The 20,245-nt window shown below is 38.1% G+C and overlaps 1 protein-coding gene across 2 annotated transcripts; it reads right to left on the reverse strand.

Moving 5' to 3' along the window:
- Positions 1 to 1,996: 1,996 nt before the first annotated feature.
- On the reverse strand, positions 1,997 to 12,395 carry LOC117323752 (acyl carrier protein, mitochondrial-like). 2 transcript variants are annotated; one of them, XM_033879183.1, is made up of 5 exons: positions 12,175 to 12,395; positions 7,083 to 7,202; positions 6,179 to 6,266; positions 5,797 to 5,903; positions 1,997 to 2,253 (listed from the first exon to the last, which is right to left on the reverse strand). In XM_033879183.1, the coding sequence occupies exons 1-4, from the start codon at positions 12,331 to 12,333 to the stop codon at positions 5,812 to 5,814; spliced, it is 459 nt and encodes a 152-aa protein (XP_033735074.1). In that variant the 5' UTR covers positions 12,334 to 12,395; the 3' UTR covers positions 1,997 to 2,253; positions 5,797 to 5,811. The 2 variants fall into 2 exon arrangements, with proteins under 2 accessions (XP_033735074.1, XP_033735082.1); XM_033879191.1 differs by lacking the exon at positions 7,083 to 7,202 and adding an exon at positions 7,237 to 7,350 and having other exon boundaries at positions 12,175 to 12,390.
- Positions 12,396 to 20,245: the final 7,850 nt, after the last annotated feature.

Below are 20,245 nucleotides of genomic sequence, written 5' to 3' on the forward strand. Positions count from 1 at the left end.
TAAAATAATCTAATATATGTATAGCTTTCAAACCCAAACGAGCTTAGACCTTTATCTTGGCATTCTCGGCCCATCAACAGTCAAGTATATTGCTATACCATCCAATACCGATACACATGTAGGTGTGTACTGATAAACAAAGGGAAATAACTCCGGTAGATCAGAATGTCATCTGGGTAGCTAGACTATAATTTTCTGTTAACTGGTTCCAATAAATTTGTCAGTGTAACATTGACAAGAATTACAGGTAGTTATGTATCACCTGTCACACTTTGTAAGTATAGTAAGTTTGAAGTAAGTCCCAAATTCACTACAACTACAGTAGTTTTTCTAAAAACAACCAAAAAAAATACATTATAGGCATGCGATACATTGCTAATCATATATCCTCAAAATTCAACCAAATATGTCATTTTTTACCCCAAAAATCACTCTGAAAAATGAGAGGAAATACAGATATAATATAGAATTCCAATTTTGCCATAAACTCATTTCTAAACCAATGGGAGGAGCAATAAAGATTTTATATAAATTTCTCATAATCTAATGTTTTTCACACAAAAATAAAGTAAAAAAATTAAAATTCGTGTAATCTGAAGGGTGTGTTCTGATGTCCATACTACATTGCAACTATATTCACGGTTTGGTTGAAATTACATCCATACTTTTTGAGAAACTGAGCTGAACACCAAACTTTGAAAGTCTAGATTCCCATCATCTCTAATTTCCAGAGTCACTGGACCATAAAGTATGGTTGATATTCTGTAAATGAAGGCCGTCTTCAGATGTCCCCCAGTTTGGTTAGAGTTGGACATATACTTTTGAGGAACAGATCTAAACGCAAAGCTTTGTGAAGTGTTGATGACGCTGTTGCAGTTGGAAAAGAAACATCTGAGTCTCGCTTTAAACTTTGTCGCAGACAAGACAAAAATTGTTACAAATTGATATGTATATATGTAGGGAAGTAAAGTGGCGTGTATCATACAAAATACATGTCTTTTAGCCCAACATAAAGGTTACATCAAGGTCAAAGGTTAATAATCCCTTTCCCCAAAGAGGGCTTTGCACCAAATTTTGACAAAATCCAGTTATTTCTACAAAAATAAATAATTTTGCCTATGGGGACCTACCTATCAATCCGGACCCACCATTTATACCAAAATGGTCCCTCTTCACTTAACGATGCTAAAAATCAAATATAGATCAAATCATTTCATTCCTGCAGAAGAAAAAACGATTTTACAGAATTTGCCATATTTTCCTCATTATGCCCACCCCTCTGCCCCTTTGGCGAGGTGTGTAAGCCCCATCATGTGTACAAGTTTGAATTCCTACCACTTAGTGATGCTATCAGTCAAATGTAAGTTATATGCATTTCCTCAGTTCCAGAGAAGAAGTCATTTTAGCAATATAGCCTAATTGCCCATTCAGCACCGCCCCTCAGCCACCGAGGGGTCAGTCCCACCTTTGTACAATTTTGAATCTCTTACTACCTAGGGATGCTCCTAGTCAAATTAAGCTTCGTTCCAATCAAGGATGAAATATATAACGGGCAACACTGGATGCCACAGTATGTGTGCCGCTTACGCTTTGAATTATCATTTACATCGGCCTGACTTAATTCTATTTCACTTAAATCCTATGTGATTTTTGAGGAGCATGATTCATCCTAATGTTTTTCATGTTAAAAGCAATAGGCATGGTCAAGTTGTTAGCATGGCATTCATTTGATATAATTTCATGGAGTGTCTGGTAATATAAGCCTTCACGCTTATCGTCAATGGAAGCAATTGTTCAGCAGCCATTTTCTGTCTACAGCAAGTCTAGCCATGCAGCTGCATCACTTGTTTTGCTGTAGCGATGTGTGGGCATTGCTGTAGCGATGTGTGGGCATCACCCTGTTAATGCTGTTCTCTGCCAGTTTGGCCTGGTGAGAAGAACAGCTGCAGTGAGAAACTCACGAGATCAGCCTTGAAATACAATAAAAAAACATTCCTACTCTTGAAAGATTTAATACATAATTAAACTTATGCACACATTACAGTGAAAAAGTTATTAGACCCCCGTTTATTCTGTCATTCATCCATTTCAGATTCATCTTTCAATACTAATTATGAGTCTTTTACTGCGATCATAATAAAATCCACACAAATCCATCGCATTAACAACGAGAAACACTACGATCGGTCTGGTATACAAGTCTCTGTCTGTTCTGATGGTACACTACACAGCCACATGCTTCTTTTATCTTGTCTGCAATGGAAAATTAAAGCATTTTCAAAACATATATCACATCACATACATGTGGGTTCTTCAATGTGACAGCAACAATTATTCTACCAACATGGTAACAAGTATGTAATCAACAAGCTAAGTAAATAATGAAGATAAAGTGTACCATGTAAAAATCGGAAAGAAGCTGAAACTGCCATTCTTTTAATCAATCTAACAAACATGCACATCTAAGGATAAAGAGGGGAGAGGTAAAACTACAAGGTAGTCATTGATTGTTGTTGTTGACAAAAATATCCATGTTGTTGACAAAAATATCCAACTATCAGGTCATGGTGATAAAATCCCTGTTTTGTATGGGAGGTATGGAGAAGGCTTTGGATCAGTCTATCAATCTATTATTTCCTGTGTAAAGATCAAGTGTACAATGGGGACTTAAATCTAAGCAGTATTTTACAGGAAATACCAAAACATCTTGTTACATGTTAAAGGCAAGGAGCAAAATCATTGTGAGCAGGCGGAGGGAAGTTTTGTACCGACATTCAATTGCCACCTATAGCTAATGGGCTGTTCCTATTTATTATCCATTTGGAAGGGGTGGGAGGCATTTTCACAGAGACCCCACTATCTATCAAACATTAAAACTAGAGCTGTGTATCACTAGGTAGGTGGCAATATGACGATACAGGGGTCTTGATACTATACGTATCACGATATAGGGGTCACGATCAATAAGTATCACGATATGATACATATCACGATATATATGAGAAACCAAAGACCTATCAGATATCCGGTATTCCATTGCTGACACGATATATGTAGTTTCTGCAAGTTGATGTCGCATTTATTTGAAAGCTATCTGCGATATCAATATGAAATAATTATCAAATAAATAGTCAACAATGGCAGAGGTTTCTTGACTTATTTTTTTCGTTTCAGGTTTTTTCAGGAGATTTATGACGGTTTTCTTCATGAACAACATAAACACTCCTTATAAGTCCCTCCAAGCACAACTACTAAAATCATGCAAAATAAAATTAGCAACTGATGTGATTGATTTTGCATGAGTGCTGTCAAATTAAAAGATTTCCCTAAATCCTGTCGTTGCTGTGGAATCAGCACTAAAAGTCAATTGTGATTTAGATCCAATTCGCATTAATGTATTATGAAGTAATTATTTTGTAATGTCATTGTAAATGTGTATAGTAGTCATGTTTGTGGTATTTCCGTAATATCCGAGTCTTTGTCCACATTCATTACAAAAACCATACGTTTTAACTGTTTCCTACAAACCATTCTTGAATTTAGATGATTTGGATTTGATATATTTTTAACAGGAAGCTTTGTAAGAAGCTAGAGTGGACCGGCAGCCATGTAGATAACTTCAACTTTTCAGGTATCACAATACAAATCAAGGACAGACAATGCACTGATGCACCACTCTGCGATCCAATAAATTGATGCATTGGTAAAAGGGGTTTCCCCTATCCTCCCAATAAATTCTAATACAAGTGCCTCCAACCCCTCCCAGAGATAATTTTGGAATAGTCCTAATGTATCTAGATATGAACAGATGCTGATTTGGTATTGGTACTGCTTATTTGAATTTTATACAAGTCTGTCAGAGATGGTTAAAATCCTGCTACCAAAACATAAGCTTCTCTCAACATGTCCCTAATTAACCTTAATGTTTAAATTGTTTATGTATCCTTGCTTTTCATGTGTCTTAAAATCTAAGCAAATCCTTTTCTAAGATTATGGTCCAGTGGCATGGACAAATGCTACTCCGGTTTTTATCTTATAATGGAGACACCGGTACCTGTACATACCAGTCCTTTGTCTAACGACAAGGACACCTGTACATGTACATACCAGTCCTTTGTCTAACGACAAGGACACCTGTACATACCAGTCCTTTGTCTAACGACAGGGACACCTGTACATACCAGTCCTTTGTCTAACGACAGGGACACCTGTACATACCAGTCCTTTGTCTAACGACAGGGACACCTGTACATACCAGTCCTTTGTCTAACGACAGGGACACCTGTACATACCAGTCCTTTGTCTAACGACAGGGACACCTGTACATACCAGTCCTTTGTCTAACGACAGGGACACCTGTACATACCAGTCCTTTGTCTAACGACAGGGACACCTGTACATACCAGTCCTTTGTCTAACGACAGGGACACCTGTACATACCAGTCCTTTGTCTAACGACAGGGACACCTGTACATACCAGTCCTTTGTCTAACGACAGGGACACCTGTACATACCAGTCCTTTGTCTAACGACAGGGACACCTGTACATACCAGTCCTTTGTCTAATGACAAGGACACCTGTACATACCAGTCTTTTACTAAACACCTTCACTAAATACAGAGGAGCCCATTTATTTGCATATCGGTTATTTGAATAACCCGTTTATTTGCATAAAATTCTCAGTCCCCGATTTTCTTCTTCTTTATCTTTGTGTTTTAATCCCGTGTATTTGCATCGACTAAAACACCGACTCCCGCTCATATGCATATAAAAATTCCAAAAAATCGAAAAATTTTAATTGATTTTAAGGTATTTTTGTGATTTTCCCGTAATAAAAGTTTTATGAAATGTGTTTTAAACTGGCATATTGATTTGACACGATGTACGTTATCTAATCATTGGTTCACACTTCGTCATTACAGGTTACGTTCCATGCATCGATATCGACATTTAGTTATTATCCATACCATATCACTATCAGTAGCATTGTGCAGAAGAATTACTGAATAAAATATTTTTATGTCTCATCTTTTGATGAGATCTGTTTATTTATTATAGCATCGATCCAAACCTGTGTTCTGTGCACTTGAACACTCGCTGAGGCAGGTTGCGATCGCCATGATTGTTTATTAGGCGCGTTGCATTGTGGGGGCATATGTGTAATGAACGACAACTCTTTTTGTGTGTGCGCCATTTTCCAAAACAAACCCAAACAACAATACACATGTCACGGTCATTTAAGACAGCCTATTGCTTCAGCAGTTCATCATCTATGATCAAACAACTAATATACTCATAGCAGGAACACAACGCATCTCGAGACGATAATGAATGTTAATTGAAACGATGACATTGTACATCGTAGTGCCAACCCACGTGTGTATGACCGATATCGGACCCAGAGTGACAAGTAGTAAGCTTAGGCCTAAACAATGAAGTGTATGCAAATATTTTTATTTGTACATTTACAAAGAATAACAACCCATGTATTTCGTATTTACTCTTATATTTTGAATAACGTTTTTTTTTAAATATATTTTTAATGCAAATAACGTAAACAATCATATAGCGCCCATTTTGAGTATCTACCCGACGATCTTCATGTGTATAAGAGGGGCCAAAACTCAACTCCGCCTATACGAATACTCCGGTTATTTGCATATTTTGTCATGGAAAAAGGGCTATGCAAATAAGCGGGTTGCTCTGTAATTACTCCACTGGAGTGTAGCAAACAAGAAAAATGAAATCAAATTAAGTTCTAATAACATGCAAGTGATTGGATGAGAGATAATTACCTAGAAATAACTTGTTCAATCATAAATATCCTCTTTGTCTGCCACATAACGAATTAAATCTTGTGGGGTTAGAAGTCGTTCAGAATCAATATCAGGAATTTCAAAACCTAAAGGAAAAAATAAACAACATAGAAAAAAAATTGGAGTGAAATGCATCAAAAGGAATATGTCAATTTTCCAAGTTAATTCCCCTGATTTTACTTTAATGACTTTTTTCAAATAATTACAAATACCAATGGTTTTACATTCTGGACTTATTTGGTATTTTAGCTTTTTTCTTAATATTGTCACAAAGCAAATGGTAATTTAATATCTTAATATCCACCTTTGAAATCTAAACATAATCCAGAGGTGAAAAGACTAGTATTTATTTGATACCTACCAAATTCATCTTCAATAGCCATAACGATCTCCACATGATCCAAACTGTCAAGTCCAAGATCATTCATAAAATGTGAACTAAGTTCAAGCTGCAAATGAAATAGCATTTGTTTGTTAGAAATAGATCACAAACAACTTTCAGTAAAATTGTATTGTTAGAAATGGTAACCAAACTTAGAAACTAATGTAAAAGTTCTTGTTGTTTTTTTCATTAAAATATGCTTACTGAAAAATCATAACAGAAAATTTAACAATGTGAAATTCTATTAGTAGTAGCAATAATTTTATCACAAACTGACAACCATCCTCAGTCTTCACTTTTCAACCTTCTCAAAGGTAATTGCGGTTTGCCAAAGAATTAAGCAAGTATTCCTTTAATGGAAATTTGCAAAGCTATAGAGCTTCTAAACTGATTTCAATAAATTTTCCAGTAACATCTTATTTTCAGTAAAGGTGGCCTTGACCAAACCATATTTCAACAATTTGTCAAAGTTATGTCTAAAGCAAATCTTAGTTTCATGTAAACTTGAGAGTAACAAAAAATAAAAAATCAATTCTGATTTGCAAGGTTCAAAATGAAACGATGTATAATAAAAGATCTATCATACATTCTAGATCCAAGGCCATAAGGATATATACATTAGAAACCTTCACATATTAACAATTTCACTCAAATTCAAAGCAGAAATCATGCAGTAATACTAAGTACTTAACTTATCAACATCATAACTCAAAAAGAGACTTATAAAGAATGAAGTAAAATTATCCTATCGGTAAATCAAAAGTTTAAAACAGTAAATTACTTCAAACCACCTAAAACTGTCAGAATTGAACTCCAAGTTGACTTTGAAATTAAATACAGACTCATGACATTTATTTTAGAAAATCTGAAACCAATAAATTACCTTTTCTGGACTAATTTTATCATAGAGCTTGAGAGTGAGTAATATTCTGTCCTCGATGAGTTTCAATGTAAGAGGAGGACCAATCTTGCCGTATGTCCTGAGCAAGGGGAAACTATTCACCTGTAATGCATAAGTGTGAAACAAAAGTATGTACCTTTTCTGCATTAATTGTATCATGTGCCTTGATAACTTTCAGCACTCTCTCTTGAATTTCTTCTATTGTAATTGAAACCCTGGATGTACAAAACCTCTGAGTAGTCGCTGCAATCTGTGAAATATATTTCAACAATTACTAATATTGCAATAATGACAACTGTGACTTTTCAAACAATTTCAAATTTTGAAGCATGACTAACATACAGCAACTTATTAACATTTATCAGTGGTCATCACACATTGATCTGTGGACAGCCTGTCTGACCTTAGCTGTTGTACGAGAGACATACATCCCTGACAAACAGTAGAAAACATAAAGCAGGACTTCAATTTTTCATTGCCATGCAAAAATGTTTAAATCATCAAGATACCCTTGTAGTATTATTTACTACCATAGCTACAAAATTTGTATAAAATCTTGAAATTATTTAACAGTCATGTGACATGATTAGCTGCTTACATCACAAATTCTATGCAGTTATCATGGCACAAAATCCTCAAGATGAAACTGTTCGGGCATTCGATTTTCGTTTCAGTACATGCGTACACTTGTGCCGAGTAAGATTTGAGAAATAACCATTTTGCTTCAGTACACTTGTGCCAAGTAAGATTTGAGAAATAACCATTTTGCTTCAGTACACTTGTGCCGAGTAAGATTTGAGAAATAACCATTTTGCTTCAGTACACTTGTGCCGAGTAAGATTTGAGAAATAACCATTTTGCTTCAGTACACTTGTGCTGAGTAAGATTTGAGAAATAACCATTTTGCTTCAGTACACTTGTGCCGAGTAAGATTTGAGAAATAACCATTTTGCTTCAGTACACTTGTGCCGAGTAAGATTTGAGAAATAGCCATTTTGCTTCAGTACACTTGTGCCGAGTAAGATTTGAGAAATAGCCATTTTGCTTCAGTACACTTGTGTCGAGTAAGATTTGAGAAATAGCCATTTTGCTTCAGTACACTTGTGCCAAGTAAGATTTGAGAAATAACCATTTTGCTTCAGTACACTTGTGCCAAGTAAGATTTGAGAAATAACCAAACGGTTTGTTATTTATGATGAACCCCTCCACTAATGTTTTGATGTGATATATTTGTTATGGGATAGTTACAGAAACATTAACAAGAGGCCCAGGGGCCTTAACGGTCATCTGACTCTAAATTAAAACCCTTATATTATTGTAGTATGCATTCTCTGTAGCAAGTATATAGTGGCACTGTTGGCCATGGTGGCCATCTTGGATATCTGACCGACCCAATAAATAATAACACTTGGTCTGGACCATCTAAGGATCATTTCTGGTAAGTTAGAGCTGAATCCCACCGGTGGAATTTGAGAAGAAGTTTGAAATAGGTGTTGTTCAGGAAAACCATGATTGTGCAATCATGTTACAAAATGGCCGCCATTGCTGCCATGCCAAAGTTTTTACAAGGCTGAAAAAATAACAAAACTTTGTTGACACTCCTTCCTTAACATCCTCACCAATTTCGAGCTCAATGGCACCAGTGGAACTGGAGAAGAAGTTTAAAATGTGTTTTTTAAGATGGTGGATATGGCGGCCATCTTGCATTTCAGACCAATCTAAAAAATAACAACACTTGGTCGGGATCATCTCAGGAACATTTCGGGCAAGTTTCAGCCCAACAGCACTGGTGGAACTTGAGAAGAAGTTTAAAATGTGTTTTTGAAGATGGTGGTTATGGTGGCCATCTTGGATTTCGGACCGACCCGAAAAATAACATCACTTGGTCGGGACCATATCAGGATCATTTCAGGCAATTTTCAGCTCAATAGCACTGGTGGAACCAGAGAAGAAGTTTAAAATGTGTTTTCAAAATGGCGGCTATGGGGGCCATCTTGGATTTCGGACCGACCCGAAAAATAACAACAATTGGTCGGGATCATATCAGGATCATTTCAGGCAAGTTTCAGCTCAATAGCACTGCTGGAACTTGAGAAGAAGTTTAAAATGTGTTTTTCAAGATGGCGCCTATGGCGGCCATCCTGGATTTCGGACCGACCCGAAAAATAACAACACTTGGTCACGATCATATCAGGATCATTTCAGGCAAGTTTCAGCTCAATATCACTGGTGGAACCTGAGAAGAAGTATAAAATGTGTTTTCAAAATGGCAGCTATGGCGGCCATCTTGGATTTCGGACCGACCCGAAAAATAACAACACTTGGTCGAGATCATATCAGGATCATTTCAGGCAAGTTTCATCTCAATAGGACTGGTGGAACTTGAGAAGAAGTTTAAAATGTGTTTTTCAAGATGGCAGGTATGGCGGCCATCTTGGATTTCGGACCGACCCGAAAAATAACAACACTTGGTCGGGATCATCTCAGGATCATTTCAGGCAAGTTTCAGCTCAATAGCACTGGTGGAACTTGAGAAGAAGTTTAAAATGTGTTTTTCAAGATGGCGGCTATGGCGGCCATCTTGGATTTCGGACCGACCCGAAAAATAACAACACTTGGTCGGGATCATCTCAGGATCATTTCAGGCAAGTTTCAGCTCAATAGCACTGGTGGAACTTGAGAAGAAGTTTAAAATGTGTTTTTCAAGATGGCGGCTATGGCGGCCATCTTGGATTTCGGACCGACCCGAAAAATAACAACACTTGGTCGGGATCATCACAGGATCATTTCTGGCAAGTTTCAGCCCAACAGCACTGGTGGAACTTGAGAAGAAGTTTAAAATGTGTTTCCAAAATGGCGGCTATGGCGGCCATCTTGGATTTCGGACTGACCCGAAAAATAACAACACTTGGTCAGGACCATCTCAGGATCATTTCAGGCAAGTTTCAGCTCAATCCCACTGGTGGAACTTGAGAAGAAGATTGAAATGTGAAAAGTTTACGCACGGCGCACGACGCACGGCGCACGACGACGGACGAAGCATGATGACTATAGGTCATCCTGACCCTTCGGGTCAGATGACCTAAAAACTGACGTTTCAATCAGAGACATATATACAGAGAGATTGGCAGCTCTCTATTTGCCCTTGTGTTTACATAGTGGCCCCTGACCTTCCCACAATCCTTTGCGGTCACTCGGTTCAGTCTTCACTAGACGCCATATTGGAGAAAACTTGAAAACCAGACACATAATTATCGATAATTTCTATTTGAAATCATCACCAAGATCCAATTATGTGCTTTAATTTTATTAATATCAAAGTGCAGAAGTGTCATCAATATGAAATATATCACAATTTGCTGTCCAAGTGTTTGTATTTTGAGTATGAAAGTCAAGCACAACGCAGGAAAGATCGGCGGGAATCTCCAATTTTCGAAAAGTCCCTATGGGGTTTTCGAGAATACGGATAAATGACAACAATGTGCATGATAATCAAGACCACATTCCATAAGTATGATAGTTTTTGGTTAATGTGGTAACTTTTGTAGTGGCCTACATAAAACAATGTGCTTTTTGTGTGCGTTTAAAATTGACGATGTTTTGGTCTGACGTAATGGCGGCTATTTACGAACTTGGACATGTCGAATAGGACCCAATGGATTTTCGAAAATACGGATAAATGACAACAAAATGCATGATCAATAAGACTATATCCCATAAGTTTGATAGTTTTTGGTTAATGTGGTAACTTTTGTAGTGACCAAAATAAAACGATGTGCTTTTTGTGTGCGTTTAAAATTGACGATGTTTTGGTCTGACGTAATGGCGGCTATTTACAAACTTGGACATGTCGAATAGGACCCAATGGATTTTAGAAAATACGGATAAATGGCAACAATGTGCATGATCAATAAGACTATATCCCATAAGTATGATAGTTTTTGGTTAATGTGGTAACTTTTGTAGTGGCCTAAATAAAACGATGTGCTTTTTGTGTTCGTTTAAAATTGACAATGTTTTGGTCTGACGTAATGGCGGCTTAATTACAAACTTGGACATGTCGAATAGGACCCAATGGATTTTCGAAAATACGGACAAATGACAACAATATGCATGATCAATAAGACTATATCCCATAAGTTTGATAGTTTTTGGTTAAAGTGGTAACTTTTGTAGTGGCCAAAATAAAACGATGTGCTTTCTGTGTGTATTTAAAATGACGATGTTTTGGTCTGACGTAATGGCGGATTAACCAGAACATGTCGAATAAGTTCCAATACTACGATACACACATGCGCATAGCCCGATTTACCTGCGCTCGCGTGTGTTTGATAGGAGACAGGACGCTCTCGATAAGGGATATGCTTGAGTGGTCACGAATAAAGGGAGCCACTATCTGTACGGGGAAATAGCGATGTTACTAATCTCTCTGTATATATGTCTCTGTTTCAATATAAAATTATTGAATTAGATAATATAAACTAATTTATAATTAAAATTCAGAGAGCTTATCTAAACACATTTTTTGTGAAACAGTTACAATAATATCTTTGTACTAGTGTTTATCTATGTTGTGCCAGGCTTGTTTTTGGTGAAATTATCAAAATAGTGTTGTTTTAATAAATTTCATGATAAAAACGGCTATTTACACTCATTTAAAACCATATTAACTGTTTAATTTGGTCTTTTTGGCATTATATCTATTTGGCAAGACATAGATAAATACTAAAACAATGTTATCAATGTAACTGTCTCACAAAAAAAAAAAAACATTTTATATAGTTATAGTCCTACACACAGACGAGATGATTCTTGGGTTTTTGAATTTCATTTTGAAGAAAGATGTTTATCAACATGACATTGTAATTGCCATTTCGATCCTACATGCATATGGTTATGATAAAACATAAGATACACAAAAATGAATTCTAATTACAATTGATGTTTTTAGCAATTGTCACTTTAACGTATTTATATATACTGTATATATATTACTGTGTTAGGAGTGTTAATCAGAACGTCGACGTCAGTTGCAGAACTTTTGTGTAACATGGCTGTCGATCATGAACTTCACCTTCGTGTTAGACAAGATGCTCTGCATGTTGGAATTTGGAGATATTCTTCGATGACATTTGTGTGAATATGCAGCTGTCGTAAGTTTACATATCTGACTTCTGAGGCATACCCGATTCACAGAGACCGCAAGCCGCACGTTTTTCAACATTGCAGCCATTTTGATACGAATGACCTTCCAAAGCGGTGCACTGGCAATTTTCTCCCCTATAAGAACTGAACCGGAGTGATCTCCCCTTATTCACTTATCCGATTGAGGTTACCAGAGATTTTAAAACAACTTGGCTGCAACTACTTACTTGTTATATGCTACTTGTCATCGAGTTTTGCTATTAGGCGTGGGAGCCTCTCTGAGCCATTTGGTTGTCTTCTCTATTACTTTCAAGTTCCGTATATATTCAGCTGAGAAGCAGTTGGGTAGGAATTTGATGGTTACCTAAATCGAGTCCTTTCCAGTGAACATTAATTTTGGAGTTTTGACACAGACCACTTCATTTGGTAAGGCATTCCAGTAACTGACCACTCTTTTATGGCGCGGGACGGATGTCATAATTAAATATGTTGCCTAGGCAAAATGATTTTTGCCTAGGCAGGAATAATTTTGCCTAAGCATAAATCGAATATTGCCTAGGCTGAAATATTTTTGCCTAAGCAATATTCGATTTTTGCCTAGGCAAAAATATTTAATTATGACATCCTTCCCGCGCCATACTCTTTGTGATAAATCATTTTTCCTTCGAAAAGTTCTGCAATGATTCTTCTAAATCATTTTACTATTCCCTCTGGTATTGTTATTTGGCGGAAATAGTTTATCCTTATCACAAGTGTCTATGTACTTCCACCATGTCGGCCCGCAAGCGTCGGTATTCTAGTGATGGAATTCTCAGCTCTTTTAATCGTTGTTGATTGGGTTTGTCCTTTATTGTTTTTACTAGTTTACTAGCTCTCATTTGAATTTTTTCGAGAGTAGCACTGTCCTTTGTAGATATTATTAATGCGAGTGTTTTGCGTATTCCAAATGGGGCCGAACCAGAGATTTGTATAGATTTATAAACATAGTTTTGTCCATGAATTTAAAGGTTCTCCTTATTACTCCTAATACACGGTTCTCTACATGTTTACGAAATTTTAGTTCATTATCGACAGTTACTCCCAAATCCTTTTCATCCTCAACCTCTGTTATATTTTCACCATTGATAGTGTAGATGCCTGGGTCATGTGTTTACATATGATAGAGTTGAATTGGAGTTGCCAGTCATTTGACCATTTGTAAAGCCTATCGGTATCTTGCTGGAAAGCATTTTGGTCATCGAAATGTCCTAGGGCAAACATATATACTGTATTTCGGACGACATCGGGCAAGTCATTGATGTAGATTAAGAAGAGTGTAGGCCCAAGTACACTTCCTTGGGGTATCCCACTTCTGACACCAATCCAGTCAGATCGACGATTCGCCGTTGATGGTTACCCTTTGTCTCCTGTTTGTAAGAAACTCTTCTATCCAGTCTAGTAGTTGTCCCAAGATTCCATAACCTTGTCTAGTTTTTTTAGTATCTTTGGTGCAGTACAGTGTCAAAAGCTTTTCGAAAGAAAAGGTATACAACAACAATGTTATGTTTATTATCTAGTTCCTCTGTCCAGTTTTTCAAATACGTAACACAAGAGTGGCCTTTTTGAAACCCATGTTGATAAATAGTGAACAGGTTGTTTCGTTCCATGTAGTCCAAAATTTCATCTTTTACGATTTTTTTCCCATGACCTTAGACACCACAGATGTTAGGCTTATTGGCCTGTAATTTTCTGGCAATTCTTTGGAACCATTTTTTGTGAATAGCCGTCACATCTGCAATTTTCCATTCTTGTGGGATGATTCCCTCGTTTAAGGATTTTTAAAATAATTTGGTTAGAGGTTCCGCAATAGCTTCTGCAGCAGATTTCAAAAGACTGGTGGGATGTTATCTGGGCCACAAGATTTGTTGGGTTTCAAGTTTTTGAGTATTTTGTACACCTTGTTTTTTCAGCATTGATCTGGTCGAATTTTTTATTTATGTGCTGTCTAAATCCCGGGATCTGTTCTAAGTTCTCCTCTGTGAAGACGCTCGAGAAAAATCTGTTAAGTAGACACAAAGTGTCAGGATGACCTATAGCCATCGTGTTCCGTCCGTCGTCGTCCGCCGTTCGTAAGACTTTTTCTTTCAAAACGCTACTCCTCCTTAACCCTTTGATGGATTTAGTCCAAATTCGGTGTGAAACATCATTGGGGGAGGGTAATAATAATTTATATAAATGAGGCTGGTCTGAACCCTAGGACCCGAGGGGCGGGGCCCCAAAAGGGGAACTTTGGTGAATATTTGCTATAAAATCCTACTCGTCCTTTACCCTCGGGTGGATTACAACTAAATTTGGTGTGAAACATCATTGGGGGAGGGCAGTCATATTTTATATAAATGAGGCTGGTGTGAGCCCTGGGGCCAGAGGGGTGGGGCCCCAAAAGGGGAACTTTGGTAAATTTTTGCTTTAAATTCCTACTCCTCCTCAACCCTTTGGCGGATTTCATCCAAATTCGGTGTGAAACATCATTGGGGAGGGCAATAATAATTTTTATAAATGAGGCTGGTCTGAACCCTAGGACCCGAGGGGCGTGGCCCCAAAAGGGGAACTTTGGTGAATGTTTGCTATAAAATCTTACTCCTCCTTTACCCTTGGGTGGATTACAACTAAATTTGGTGTTAAACATCATTGGGAGAGGTTGGTCATATTTTATATTAATGAGGCTGGTGTGAGCCCTGGGGCCAGAGGGGCGGGGCCCCAAAAAGGGAACTTTAGTGAATTTTTTCTATAAAATCCTACTCCTCCTTTACTCTTGCGTGGATTACAACAAAATTTGGTGTGAAACATCATTTGGGGAGGGAGGCGGTCATATTTTATATAAATGAGGGTGGTGTGAGCCTTGGGGCCCGAGGGGAGGGGCCCTAAAAGGGGAACTTTGGTGAATTTTTGCTCTAAAATCCTACTCCTCCTTAACCCTTTGGTGGATTTCATCCAAATTTTGTGTGAAAAATCATTGGGGGAAGGCAATCATATTTTATGTAAATGAGGCAAGTCTGACCCTGGGGGCCACAGTGGCGGGGTCCCGAAAGGGTAACTTTGATAAATTGTTGCTTTAAAATCCTACTCTTCTTTAACCCTTGGTTGGATTACATCCAAATTTGGTTTGAAGTATTATAAGAGGATGGCAATCACATTTTTTATAAGTGATGCTTATGGGGGCCCTGGGGACAGAAGGGCGAGGCTCCAAAAGGAGAACTTAACAAAAATTTTGCTTTAAAATCGTACTCCCTCTTAATGCTTTATTGATATCAACCAAATTTGGTTTGAAACATTTTAATGGAACAGCAATCATAATTTATTTAAATAAGACCGGTCTGAGTTTGGTTTGTTTGGTTTGTTTTTGTTTAACGTCCTATTAACAGCCAGGGTCATTTAAGGACGTGCCAGGTTTTGGAGGTGGAGGAAAGCCGGAGTACCCGGAGAAAAACCACCGGCCTACGATCAGTACCTGGCAACTGCCCTACGTATGTTTCGAACTCGCAACCCAGAGGTGGAGGGCTAGTGATAAAGTGTCGGGACACCTTAACCACTCGGCCACCGTGGCCTGAGCCCTGGGGAAAGAAAGATAGGGCGCCCAAAAGGAGCACTTAGGTTATATATTGCTTTAAAATGCTACTCCTCTTTAATACCTTAATTGATTACAACAATATTTAGTATGAAACATCATTGGGGAAGGAAAATCCCTAATTGATATAAATGAAGCTTGTCCGACTTGGTATGACTGCTCCTGGTATAACTACTCCTGGTATAACTACTGGTATAACTACTCCTTGTATAACTCCTGGTATAACTACTCCTGGTATAACTACTCCTGGTATGACTACTCCTGGTATAACTCCTGGTATGACTACTCCTGGTATAACTACTCCTGGTATAACTACTGGTATAACTACTCCAGGTATAACTACTCCTGGTATAACTCCTGGTATAACTACTACTGGTATACTACTCCTGGTATAACTACTACTGGTATAACTACTCCTGGTATAACTACTACTGGTATAACTACTGGTATAACTACTGGTATAACTACTCCTGGTATAACTCCTGGTATAACTACTCCTGGTATAACTACTCCTGTTATAAACTCCTGGTATACACTTACCCTACTGGTATAACTACTCCCGGTATAACTACTCCTGGTATAGACTACTACTGGTATAACCTACTCCTGGTATAACTACTTCCTGGTATAAACTACTCCGGTATAACCTACTCCCTGGTATAACTACTCCTGTGTTAACCTACTTCCCGGTATAACTACTGGATACTACTCCTGTATAACTACTCCTGGTATAACTACTCCGGTATAACTACTCACTGGTATACTACTCCTGGTATAACTACTGGAACTCCTTGGATCACTACTGGTATAACTACTCTGGTATAAAACTCCTGGTATACTATCCTGGTATAACTACTCCTGGGTATAACTACTGGTATAACTATGACTACTGGTATAACTACTCCTGGTATAACTACTCCCTGGTATAAACTACTCCCTGGTATAACTACTCCTGGTATAACTACTCCTGGTATAACTACTCCTGGTATAACTACTAACCTGGTATAACTATCTGGTATAACTATCTGGTATAACTACTCTGGTATAACTACTCCTGGTATAACTACTCCTGGTATAACTACTCCTGGTATAACTACTCCTGGTATAACTACTAACACCTGGTATAACACTACTTGGTATAACTACTCCTGGTATAACTACTCCTGGTATAACTACTCCTGGTATAACTACTCCTGGTATAACTACTCCTGGTATAACTACTCCTGGTATAACTACTCCTGGTATAACTACTGGTATAACTACTCCTGGTATAACTACTCCTGGTATAACTACTGGTATAACTACTCCTGGTATAACTACTCCTGGTATAACTACTCCTGGTATAACTACTGGTATAACTCCTGGTATAACTACTCCTGGTATAACTACTCCTGGTATAACTACTCCTGGTATAACTACTACTGGTATAACTACTCCTGGTATAACTACTCCTGGTATAACTACTCCTGGTATAACTACTCCTGGTATAACTACTCCTGGTATAACTACTCTGGTATAACTACTGGTATAACTACCCCTGGTATAACTATCTCTGGTATAACTACTCCTGGTATAACTACTGGTATAACTACTCCTGGTATAACTACTCCTGGTATAACTACTCCTGGTATAACCACTCCTGGTATAACTACTCCTGGTATAACTACTCCTGGTATAACTACTGGTATAACTACTCCTGGTATAACTACTCCTGGTATAACTACTCCTGGTATAACTACTCCTGGTATAACTACTCCTGGTATAACTACTCCTGGTATAACTACTCCTGGTATAACTACTCCTGGTATAACTCCTGGTATAACTACTCCTGGTATAACTACTCCTGGTATAACTACTCCTGGTATAACTACTCCTGGTATAACTACTCCTGGTATAACTACTCCTGGTATAACTACTGGTATAACTACTCCTGGTATAACTACTCCTGGTATAACTACTCCTGGTATAACTACTCCTGGTATAACTACTCCTGGTATAACCTCGGTATAAACTGCCTGGTATAACTACTCCGGTATAACTACTCTGGTATAACTACTCTCCGGTATAACTACTCCTGGTATAACTACTCCGGTATAACTACTCCTGGTATAACTACTCCTGGTATAACTACTCCTGGTATAACTACTCCTGGTATAACTACTCCTGGTATAACTACTCCTGGTATAACTACTCCCGGTATAACTACTCCTGGTATAACTACTCCCGGTATAACTACTCCTGGTATAACTACTCCCGGTATAACTACTCCTGGTATAACTACTCCCGGTATAACTCCTGGTATAACTACTCCTGGTATAACTACTCCTGGTATAACTACTCCTGGTATAACTACTCCTGGTATAACTACTCCCGGTATAACTACTCCTGGTATAACTACTCCTGGTATAACTACTCCTGGTATAACTACTCCTGGTATAACTACTCCTGGTATAACTACTCCTGGTATAACTACTCCTGGTATAACTACTGGTATAACTACTCCTGGTATAACTGCTCCTGGTATAACTGCTCCTGGTATAACTACTCCTGGTATAACTACTCCCGGTATAACTACTCCTGGTATAACTACTCCTGGTATAACTACTCCTGGTATAACTACTCCTGGTATAACTACTCCCGGTATAACTACTCCTGGTATAACTACTGGTATAACTGCTCCTGGTATAACTACTCCTGGTATAACTACTCCCGGTATAACTACTCCTGGTATAACTACTCCTGGTATAACTACTCCCGGTATAACTACTCCTGGTATAACTACTCCCGGTATAACTACTGGTATAACTGCTCCTGGTATAACTCCTGGTATAACTACTCCTGGTATAACTACTCCTGGTATAACTACTCCTGGTATATAACTACTCCTGGTATAACTACTCCTGGTATAACTACTCCTGGTATAACTACTACTGGTATAACTACTCCTGGTATAACTACTCCTGGTATAACTACTGGTATAACTGCTCCTGGTATAACTCCTGGTATAACTACTCCCGGTATAACTACTCCTGGTATAACTACTGGTATAACTGCTCCTGGTATAACTACTCCCGGTATAACTACTCCTGGTATAACTACTCCTGGTATAACTACTCCTGGTATAACTACTCCTGGTATAACTACTCCCGGTATAACTACTCCTGGTATAACTACTGGTATAACTGCTCCTGGTATAACTACTCCTGGTATAACTACTCCCGGTATAACTACTCCTGGTATAACTACTGGTATAACTGCTCCTGGTATAACTACTCCTGGTATAACTACTGGTATAACTACTCCTGGTATAACTACTACTGGTATAACTACTCCTGGTATAACTACTCCCGGTATAACTACTCCTGGTATAACTACTCCTGGTATAACTACTCCCGGTATAACTACTCCTGGTATAACTACTCCCGGTATAACTACTGGTATAACTGCTCCTGGTATAACTCCTGGTATAACTATTGGTATAACTACTCCTGGTATAACTACTACTGGTATAACTACTCCTGGTATAACTACTGGTATAACTACTCCTGGTATAACTACTCCTGGTATAACTACTGGTATAACTACTCCTGGTATAACTACTGGTATAACTACTCCTGGTATAACTACTCCTGGTATAACTACTCCTGGTATAACTACTCCTGGTATAACTACTCCTGGTATAACTACTCCCGGTATAACTACTCCTGGTATAACTACTCCCGGTATAACTGCTCCTGGTATAACTCCTGGTATAACTATTGGTATAACTACTCCTGGTATAACTACTACTGGTATAACTACTCCTGGTATAACTACTCCCGGTATAACTACTCCTGGTATAACTACTCCTGGTATAACTACTGGTATAACTACTCCTGGTATAACTACTCCTGGTATAACTACTCCTGGTATAACTACTGGTATAACTACTCCTGGTATAACTACTCCTGGTATAACTACTCCTGGTATAACTACTGGTATAACTACTGGTATAACTACTCCTGGTATAACTACTCCCGGTATGACTACTCCTGGTATAACTACTCCTGGTATAACTCCTGGTATAACTACTCCTGGTATAACTACTCCTGGTATAACTCCTGGTATAACTACTCCTGGTATGACTACTCCTGGTATAACTACTCCTGGTATAACTCCTGGTATAACTACTCCTGGTATAACTACTCCTGGTATAACTACTCCTGGTATAACTACTCCTGGTATAACTACTCCTGGTATAACTACTGGTATAACTACTCCTGGTATAACTACTCCTTGTATAACTACTCCTCTTCAGTTGGCAGGTCTGTCGTAATTATTGATACATCTGTTTTCAAAACATGCCCAGAGTCAGGAACAGGACTATCCCCATCTCTGGCCCTGGGCAATATAGTAG

Source organism: Pecten maximus, chromosome 1, assembly GCF_902652985.1.
Source record: "Pecten maximus chromosome 1, xPecMax1.1, whole genome shotgun sequence".
Lineage (NCBI taxonomy): Eukaryota > Metazoa > Mollusca > Bivalvia > Pectinida > Pectinidae > Pecten > Pecten maximus.